This window comes from Peromyscus leucopus, chromosome 8b (assembly GCF_004664715.2).
Source record: "Peromyscus leucopus breed LL Stock chromosome 8b, UCI_PerLeu_2.1, whole genome shotgun sequence".
In the NCBI taxonomy this organism is placed as follows: Eukaryota; Metazoa; Chordata; class Mammalia; order Rodentia; family Cricetidae; genus Peromyscus; species Peromyscus leucopus.
In genome coordinates, this window is record NC_051086.1 from 4,564,647 (window position 1) to 4,575,366 (window position 10,720).

Here is a 10,720-nt window from a genome sequence, read left to right on the forward strand (position 1 = left end):
AAGATACAAAATGTAAACATTGTATTATGCCAAAATTTGAATAATAACTGCAGCAGCTTTAGCCTGAGGATTTTTCCTGGGCATTCTGACAACTAAGAGTTAATAATACACTGTTTGTGACATGGCAACATGCCCAGTTTGGCTTGGAAATTTCATTTTGTTCTAGCATCCTTGAAGAAACCAAAGCTACCAGCCTGAGCACAGGCTGTCATATGCCTCTAGATTCTCAAAAATTGGGTTATGGGGTTAATGAGTAAGAATGTTAACTGTTTATTAATGATGTCAAAATTTGAGGAAAATAATTGGAAATGATAACTCTGTTCTGTCATAGTTTATCAATGATGACTTTAAGATGAGCAAAAGGAAGTGAAACACATGTCCAAAAACAAAAATGATATGATCTATGTTTGGGAACATCATGAATGTATCCCTACTTACTAGATTCTGTATAAATAAAGAAGCACTCTGGCTGCTAGTCAGGCTGCAAGGTTCTCCCAACCACCATGGCCTGGCTCACTTCCTTCCCTCACCAACTCCTTACATCCTCTGCTGGGACCTATCCACTGCCAGGGTTGGCTCCCGGCACCTGTGCTTTGGGGACATGGCATTAAGTAGTAGCTCCTTCCCCTCTGGTCCCTGTTCTTAGCCACAGCCCTGCTGTTCTGGAATGATTTGCCAATGAAGAGCTTAAGACCCCAGCTCATAGCATCCTATATTATACTGGCACATGTTATATGTTTTAAATGTTAAGTTCTTTGATAGTATCCAAGAATTGGAGAACATACATCTTTTATTCGTGACTGCTCTTAAAAAGTGTAAATATCTGAACTCAGTTCATGAAAACAGCTGGTTGAAAACAGCTCATCCTCTCAGCAAGTAGTTGCTCTCTAGTTCTCAGCTACACTCGCCTCACATGCCCATCATCTGTACTCATCCAGCTTACCTTCCAGTGATCCTTGGTACTCCAGCTGCAGCCTCTGGTCTGCTTGTGTGCCTCCCCACCAACATCATGGCTATCGTAGACAGATGTTGTATCTTTTCATTTCTTCTAGTACCTGTCACATTTCTGGCAGGCCAGAGAAGATCAATTCATATTTGTAAATACATGAGTAAGGCAGTAATATTATTCTCTGTAATACTATAGCACCAGACCCTTGACATGTATGTGTCAAAACCCATAGAACCACCAAGCACAGTGATTGAAATCTACCATGAAGAATGGACTTCCCATTTTTACTAATGTGTCAGTATCAGCTCATCGATCATTAGTACATCAGCTTTGAACAAATACGCTGCACCAGTACAGGATGCTACCAGGAAACTTCTCAGGACTTTCTGGGGAACCTTTCTACAAATCTAATACTGCTCTAAAAACATAGCCCACAGAGCTAGAGATAACTCAGCAGTGAAGCCTACTTGCTGCTCAGTCATGAGGACTGGAATCTTAGCACTCAGGTCAGAGGGCTCGCAAATGCCTCTAACTCTAGCTCCAAGTGACCTGATGCCCTCCTCTGACCTCCCAAGCACTTGTACACACACACACACACACACACACAGAGAGAGAGAGAGAGAGAGAGAGAGAGAGAGAGAGAGAGAGAGAGAGAGAGAGAGAGAATAATTTTCCAATTTATTTTACATCCCACCTGCAGTTTCCCCTCCCTCCTCTCCTCCCCTCATTCATTCCTCCTCCTCTTCTATTCAGAAAAGGACAGGCCACCCATGGACATCAACAAAACATGACATAAAAAGTTGCAGTAAGACTAAGCACCTTCTCTCCCTCATATTAAAGTTGGACAAGGCAACCCAGTAAGAGGAATAGGGTCCCAAAAGCCAACAAAAGAGTCAGAGACAGCCCCTGCTCCCACAAGAAGATCAAGCTACACAACTGTAACAAATATGCGGAGGGTCTAGGTCAGTCCTGTGCAGGCTCCCTGATTGTCTCGGTTCAGTCTCTGTGAGCTCCTATGAACCCAGGTTAGTTGATTCTGCGGAGTGTTTTTTTGTAGTGTCTGACCTCTCTAGTTTGTAGTCCTTCTTCCGTTCTTCCACTGGATTCCCCATGCTCTCCCAAATTTTGGCTGTGGGTCCACATCTGTTTCCATTAGTTGCTGGATGAAGCCTCTCTGATGACAGTTAGACTAGGCACCAATCTATGAGTATAGCAGAATATCATTAGGCACCATTACACTTATATTTTTCTTTATTTTTTATTTTTATTTATTATTTATTTATTTTTGCCAGTCATATTTGGTTCTGTCCTAGGTCTTTGGGTCCTGACACTCCAGGTAGTGTCAGGGGTGGCCTGAATCAGAAGCTGGACCAGTCATTGGTTGGCCACTCCCACTCTCTACACCACCCTTACTCCAACACATCCCATAGGCAGGACAGACATGAGTAGGTTGAAGGTTATGTGGCTGGCTCAATATCCCAACCCTCCACTGGAAGTCTTGCCTGGCCACAGGAGATGCCCACTTGAGGCTATGTGTCCCCTATTGCTAGGAGTCTCAGCTGGAGTCATCCTTGTAGATTCCTGGGAGTTTCCCTTTCACTAGGTTTCTATCTCACCCTGAAATGTCCCCCTTTCCAATCATCTCCTCTGCCACCCAACCTGATCCCTCATGTTTCCATCCCTACCTGCCACCAGTCCACCCAGGAAATCTGTTCTACTTCCCCTTCCCAGGGAAATCCATGCTTCCCTCCTTGGGCCCTCCTTGTTCCTGCCCTCTCTGGGTCTGTAGATTATAGCATGGTTAACCTTTACTTTATAAGTGAGTACATATCATGTTTGTCTTTTTGAGTCAAGGTTACCTCACTCGGATGATTTTTTAATAGTTCCATTCATTTGCCTGCAAATTTCATGATGTCATTGTTTTTAACAGCCGAGTGATGCTCCATTGTGTAAATATATCACATTTTCTTTATCCATTCTTTAGTTGAGGGACACCTAGGTTATTTCCAGTGTCTGGATATTATGAATAAAGCTGCTATGAACAAGGTTGAGCAAGTGTCCTTGTGGTATGATTGAGCATCCTTTGGGTGTATGCCTAAGAGTGATACAGCTGGGTCTTGAGGTAGATCGATTCCCAGTTTCCTGAGAAACTGCCATATTGATTTCCAAAGTGGCTGTACAAGGTTGTACTCCCACCATCAATAGAGGAGTGTTCTCCTTGCTCCACATCCACTCCAGCATGAGCTGTCCCTTGTGTTTTTGATTTTAGCCATCCCTGACAGGTGTAAGATGGAATCTCAGAGTCATTGTGGTTTGTATTTCCCCAATGGCTGGGGATGTTGAACATTTCTTTAAGTGTTTCTCAGCCATTTGAAATTCTTATGTTAAGAATTATCTGTTTAGATTTGTACCCCCACTTTTAAGTTGGATTATTTGGTTTATTGATGACTAATTTCTTGAGGTCTTTATATAATTTGGAAATTAGCCTTCTGTCAGATGTGAGGTTGGCGAAGATCTTTTCCCATTCTATAGGATGTCATTTTGTCCTATCGATAGTATCTTTTTCCTTACAGAAGCTCTTCAGTTTTGTGAGGTCCCATTTATTAATTGTCGATCTTAGTGTTTGCAATATTGGTGTTCTAGTCAGGAAGTTGTTTCCTGTGCCAATGCGTTCAAGACTATTTCCCACTTTTTCTTCTGTCAGGGTCAGAGTATCTGGATTTATGTTGAGGTCTTTGGATTTGAGTTTTGTGCAGAGTGATAGATATGGATCTATTTGCATTCTTCTACATGCCAACATCCAGTTAAACCAGTACCATTTGTTGAAGATGCTTTCTTTTTTCCATTGTACAATTTTGGCTTCTTTGTTGAAAATAAGATATGTGGATTTACATCTGGGTCTTCAATTGACCCACCTGTCTGTGTTTATGCCAATACCATGTAGTTTTTATTACTATAGCTCTGTAGTAGAGCTTGAAATCAGGGATGGTGATATCTCTGGAAGTTCTTTTATTGTACAGGATTGTTTTAGCTATCCTGGGTTCTTTGTTTTTCCACATAAAATTGAGTATTGTTCTTTCAAGGTCTGTAAAAAATTGTGTTGAGATTTTAATGGGGATTTCATTGAATTTGTAGATTATTTTTGATAAGATGGCCATTTTCACTGTGTTAATCCTACTAATCCATGAGTGTGGGAGATCTTTCCATCTTCTGATATCTTCTCCAGTTTCTTTCTTCAAAGATATGAAGTTCTTTTGATACAGGTCTTTCACTTGCTTGGTTAGAGTTACACCAAATTGTTTAATATTATTTGTGGCTATTGTGAAGGGTATTGTTGCTCTGATTTTTTTCTCAGCCCTTTATCATATAGGTGGACTACTGATGTTTTTAGTTAATCCTGTATCCAGCCACTTTGCTGAAGGTGTTTATCAACTGTAGGAGTTCCCTGGTAGAATTTGGGGGGTCACTTATGTATACTAATATAACATCTGCAAATGGCAATACTTTGACTTCTTCCTTTCCAGTTTGTATTCCCTTGATCTCCTTTGTCTTATTGTACTAGCCAGAACTTCAAGTACTATATTGGATAAATAAGCAGACAATGGACAGCCTTGTCTTATTCCTGATTTTCCTGGAATTGCTTTGAGTTTCTCTCCATTTAATTTGATGTTGGCTATAGATTTGCTATACATTGCCTTTATTATGTTTAGGTATGTTCCTTGTATCCCTGATCTCTCCAAGATTTTTGTCATGAAGGGGTGTTAGATTTTTGTCAAAGGCTTTTTTCAACATCTAATAAGATGATCATGTGGTTTTTCCTTTCAATTTGTTTATATGGTGGCTTACATTAACAGATTTTCATATGTTGAATCATCCCTGCATCTCTGAAATGAAGCTTACTTGATCATGGTGGATTTTATTTTTGATGTGTTCTTGGATTCACCTTGTATTTTATTGAGTACTTTTGCATCTATGTTAATGAGGGATATTGGTTTGTAATTCCCTTTCTTTGCTGAATCTTTGTGTGGTTTGTGTATCAGGATGACTGTGGCCTCATAAAATGAATTTGGTAATGTTTCTTCTGTTTCTATTTTGTGGAATAATTTGAGGAATGTTGGTATTAGCTCTTCTTTGAAAGTCTGGTAGAAATCTGCACTAAAGCCATCCTTGCCCTGGGCTTTCTTTGGTTGGGAGACTTTTAATGACAGCTTCTATTTCCTGAGGGGTTATAAGTCTGTTTAAATTATTTATCTGATCTTGATTTAACTTTGGTAAGTGGTATCTATCAAGAAATTTGTCCATTTCTTTTAGATTTTCCAATTCCAACTTAAATTTCTGGATTTCCTCGGTGTCTGTTGTTATGTCCCCCTTTTCATTTCATTTTGTTAATTTGGATATTCTCTCTGTGTCTTTCAGTTAGTTTGGATAAGGATTTGTCTATCTTGTTGATTTTCTCAAAGAACCAACTCTTTGTTTCATTGATTCTTTGTATTGTTCTCTTTGTTTCTATTTTACTGATTTCAGCCCTCACTTTGATTATTTCCTGCCATCTACTAATATTGGGTGTGTTTTCTTCTTTTTTTTTTTTTTCTAGAGCTTTCAAGTGTGCTGTTAAGTTGCTAGTATGATATTTCTCCAAATTCTTTATGCAGGCACTTAGTGCTGTGAACTTGCCTCTTAACACCTATAGCAGGGTCCTTGCTGTTGTTCCCTTTGGGGGTGGGGGCCAAGTAGGCACAGAGTCAATGGCACACAGACTCTGGAAGAATGTCAAAACAACAAACTCAGATTATTCAGTTAGAGGCAAGCCTTATATACCCTCGGGGGAGGGGGGGAGGTCTGATGAATATGCATCAGCTGGTGTGACATAGCTGTCTCTCATTGGTCCAGGTCATCTCCAGATCATGTTTCAGCTGCTGTTGCTAAGGCCCTTAGGCAGACCCAGGTTGGCTCTCAGAACGTATCTTTTTTACTTGGCTGGGCCTCAAGCCTGCTAGGGATGAGTCATCCCACAAGCAACACTTTCATTATGTCCCATAAGTGTGAGTATGTTGTGAATTCATTTTCATTGAATTTTAGGAAGTCTTTAATTTCTTTCTTATTTCTTGATACAGCAGTCATTCAGTAAAGAGTTGTTAAGTTTACATGAGTTTATAGGCTTTCTGTTGTTTCTATTGTTGTTGAAATCCACCTTTAATCCATGGTGGTCTGATAGGATGCAGGGGGTTATTTCAATTTCCTTGTATCTATTGAGACTTGCTTTGTGACCGAGTATGTGGTCAGTTTCAGAGAAGATTCTGTGAGGTGCTGAGAAGAGAGTGTATTCTTTTGTTTTGGGGTGAAATGTTCTGTAGATAACTGTTAGATCTGCTTGGTTCATAATGTCTGTTAGCCCCAGTATTTCTCTGTCTAGTTTCTGCCTGGATGACCTGTCTATTAGTGAGAGTGGGGTATTGAAATCTCCCACTATCAATGTACAAGGGACGATGTGTGATAAACTTTAGTAATGTTTCCTTTACAAACGTGGGTGCCCTTGTGTTTGGGGCATAGACGTTACGAATTGAAATGCCATCTTGGTGGATGTTTCCTTTTATGAATACGAAGTATCCTTCCACATCTCTTTTGATTAATTTCAGTTTGAAGTCTATTTTGTTAGAATTAGAATCACTACACCAACTTGCTTCTTGGGTCCATTTGCTTAGAAAATCTTTTTCCAACCCTTTACTCTGAGATAATGTCTGTCTCTGATGTTGAGGTATGTTTCTTATATGCAGCAAAAGGATGCATCCTGTTTTTGCAACCGTTCTGTTAGCCTGTGTCTTTTTATTGAGGAATTGAGTCCACTGATATTGGACTCAAGATATTAATAACCAATGATTGTTCATGCCTGTTATTTTGGTGGTGGTGGTGGTGGTGGTGTGGTGGTGGTGGTGGTGGTCGTGGTAGGTGTGTGTTTGTGTGTGTTTTCCTTCTTTTGATTTTGCTGGTGTGAAATTATTTCCTGTGTTTTCATGAGTGTAGTTAACCTCCTGAGGTTGGAGTTTTCCTTCTAGCACCTTCTGTAAGCCTGAATTTATAGATCAATACTATTTAAATTTGACTTTGTCATGAAATATCTTGTTTTCTCCATCTATAATGATGGAAAGTTTTGCTGGGTCTAGTGGACTGGGCTGGTATCTGTGGTCTCTTAGAGTCTGCAGCACATCTGTCCAGGTCCTTCTGACTTTTAGTCTCCATTGAGAAGTCAGGTGTGATTCTAATAGTTCTGCCTTTATATATTACTTGGTCTTCTTTTCCCCTTTTCTCTTTAACACTCTTTCTTATTTTTGTACATTTAGTATTTTGATTATTATGTGGCAAGGGGACTTTCTTTTCTGGTCCAATCTCTTTGGTGTTCTGTAGGCTTCTTGTGCTTTTATAGGCATTTCATTCTTTGTGTTAGCAAAGTTTTCTTCTATGATTTTGTTGAAGATATTTTCCAGGCCTTTGAGCTGGGTATTCTTCTCCTTCTTCTATTCCTGTTGATTTTAGGTTTGGCCTTTCCATAGCGCCCAGGATTTCCTGGGTGTTTTATGTTAGGAACTTTTTAGATTTAGCATTTTCTTCGACCATTGTATCCGTTTCTTCTGTTCTATCTTCAACGCCTGAGATTCTATCTTCCATCTCTTGTGTTCTGTTGGCGATCTTGCATCTGCAGTTCCTGTTCACTTACCTATATTTTCCATCTTCAGGATTCTCTGTTTGTGTTTTCTTCATTGCTTCTATTTCTATTTTCACATCTTGGATGGTTTTACTCATTTCCTTTACCTGTTTGTGTTTTCCTGGATTTCTTTAAGAGGTTTGTTCATTTCCTCTTAAAAGGCCTCTATTGTCCTCATAAGATTGGATTTAAGGCCATTTTCTTGTGTTTCCACTGTGTTGGAATATCCAGGGCTTGCTCTAGCAGGACAGCTGGGTTCTGGTGGTACCATATTGCCCTGGGTGTTGTTGATTGTATTCTTATGCTGGCCTCTAGTCATCTGGGGTTGGGGTTATTATCAGTTTAGGTGCTGATTTCTGAGTTTATCTTTGTTGGATAGATGCTTTTTGGATGCCCCCCCCCCCCGCTTCCTGTTTCCTCTATGGTCATCTGGCCTAAGTGGCCTGTGGTTCTGGTGACCAGCAAGTCTTCAGGTCCAATAGTGACCTGAAGGGGTTTTGGTGGGCCTACTTGGCCTCTGGGGTTTGGGGTGCTCACTTTGTTTCTGAGGTTCTGGGGGTCTGGGAATTGCTGGGGTTTTGGTGGCCTGCTTGGCCTCTGGGGTTTGGGGTGCTCACTTTGCTTCTGATGTTCTGGGGTTCTGGGAATTGGCATGGCCCCTTGGGTTCCAGATACCGGTGTGGTCTCTGGGGTTCCAGGTACCTGGGGTTCCTGGGGCTCCTAATACCAGTGTGGCCTCCAGTAGAACAGGAGTCATCTGCCAGGTTGTGGGCTACGATATTGACCTAGGGGAGGAGGTGCTGTTGGGGGCTACTGGGCAGGCTCTGGGGTTCCTAATACCGACATGACCTCCAATATGGTGAGAGTCTCCTGCCAGGGGTTGTGGGCCAGAATGTGGAGCTCAGGGAAGGGGGTGCTGTTGGGGACTGCTGGGTGGGGCGTAAGGGGTATTAGCAGGTGGTGGGTGGTGTCTTATCTGGGACATAGCCTCCAGTAGAGCAAGAGTCCTGGGGCGGGGGGGGGGGGGGAGACAGGATGGAAAATTAAAAATTTAAACACAGCCCATTAGAACTGGTGATGGCTAAAAGGGTAAGACTACTTTTCACCAAACTTTGTAACTTGAACTTGATCTCTGGGATCCACACGATGGAAGGAAAAACCAACTGCACAAGTTGTCCTCTGACTTCCACATATGTGCCGAGACATTTACACATGCACACATGCGTGCGCACGCACACACACACACACACACACTCTCTCTCTCTCAAATGCCACTAACCAGAGTGAGCAACAGGGCCTAAATCCAGTAAACTGAATTTCTCCCACTGATGCAGATGAGGAGACAATGAATACCCAGCTCTCTGTACTGCCCCTCTTGGGAACAGCATGGGCAGAAGCCGTTCCAGTCTGAGCTATTAGGGGGTGGAGGGACTAAAACACAGTGGGGATGCTGGCTGGACTGTCGGACACACCTTTGGTCAAGGGTGCTGGCAAGACAGGAGGCAGCTCAAAGAGGAGCCCGCAGAGAAAGCAGGACTGGCCAGCACATGGATCCGAACAGCCAGCAGCAAGGCGTCAAGCAGAGCTCCCTGGGAACTTAGACTCGCCCAGCCCACCTGTTATGGGGGATTTTCCAGATCTGATTTTTCTCCAGTGTTTCATACATGGCACAGTAAAAGACTTCAGCTGCTCACACACCCCAATATGCTAATTCTTAACATCAATAGTACTTCATTCTTTTCTGCATCTGAGTTGTTTATCACGCTTAAGAAAGGAGGAGAGAAGCCAAACTGTGTAGCTTGTAAGCTCCATGAGAGCAGGAAACGGAATTGTATATTCATTGATGTACAATAATAGACGCTTCACCAATAGTTGTTGAAGAAATAAATTGCTCTACAAGATCCATAGCTAAATCACAAAGAAGAGAGAGGTAATGAGGCCTTCTCATGGTGGAGGGTGTCTTAAAAGCCACTCCTCAATCAAACCTGTGGGTATTTCCAGGAAGCCATCCACATCTGTGCATCCTCGCCACATGTCATCCCATCTCTCTTCAGGCTGCATGACTGCATGGCTCAGAGCATGCTGGATGAGCCCTGCTGGTAGTGTGGGCACTGGGAGTTGACCCAGTGCTCTGCCTGTTCTCACTGTGGGAAAGGGATGGGAAATCTAGACTCTGCTCTGCTCGTGAGAGGCCCCTTGCATATGTGAAGCTGGATGGTGACCAGGACTTCCTCGAAGTGCCTCTCTAATAACAATAAAAGTGTGCTGTGCTTTTTAAATGAATGAATTTGGTAAAATGTTTTCTTACTTTTTCCTAGACATCGCCTGGTGGTATTACCAGTATCAGAGAGGTAAAAAAAAAAAAAAAAAAAAAAAAAAAAAGTCTACACTAACTAACTTGACTGTCTCAGTTATATTACTTGGAAAGGAAGAATTTCTCAATCAAGTATATATTCTGCAATTTGTTTTCTCATTCACCAGATTTTTGTGCTCCTTGTTAGCAAACTCAGTTTGTGTAGAAATGGCTAGGGATGTTCTCTTAGGGTTGAGGTTTAAGAAAAGCTTTGTTCCTCCTAAGAGACTCATATTTTTCCTTCCATGATAATTGAATGTCCATAAAATAAAGCTCAGAACTATGTTGTAGCTTAAGTATATTAACTGTTTAGAACAAATGATCTGAATTTCTCTGTTCTCCTCCCTTCCCACAACATGGTCCAGAACTCCAATCAAATCAGCATTTTCTGAAGCAGTTTTTTTGTTATTTGTTTTTATTCTATTATTTAGTTCCTATGGTCTACTTCAAATGCTTTGTGAAATAAAATAGAATGCTTAAATAGAGAGAGGAGAAAGGCAGGTGGTGGGGAGGTTAAGCAGATTTGTATCAAGATCCAGACTCAAGATCAGTCTCCAAGCCACACAGGCAGCTTAAGGGCATTAAAAAGAGCCTGAGGCGATGCATGCATGGTGCACACCTTTAACCCCAGCACTCCAGAGGCAGAGGCAGTTGGACCTCTGCGAGTTCATAGCCAGCTTGGTCTACAGAGTGAGCTCCAGGACAGCCAGAGATGCTT

At 41.7% G+C, this 10,720-nt stretch overlaps 1 protein-coding gene across 5 annotated transcripts in view; it reads left to right on the forward strand.

The window, feature by feature from the left end:
• The window catches only part of Kcnip1 (potassium voltage-gated channel interacting protein 1), a 379,007-nt gene that overhangs the window by 345,393 nt on the left and 22,894 nt on the right, over positions 1–10,720 (forward strand). For 2 of the 5 annotated variants that reach the window (XM_028894887.2, XM_037201632.1), the window contains exon 2: positions 9,968–10,000. The exons of the other annotated variants lie outside the window; for them this stretch is intronic. In XM_028894887.2, the coding sequence (XP_028750720.1) occupies positions 9,968–10,000 (33 nt within the window). The remainder of the gene's footprint in view (positions 1–9,967; positions 10,001–10,720) is intronic. 5 annotated transcript variants of the gene reach the window in all.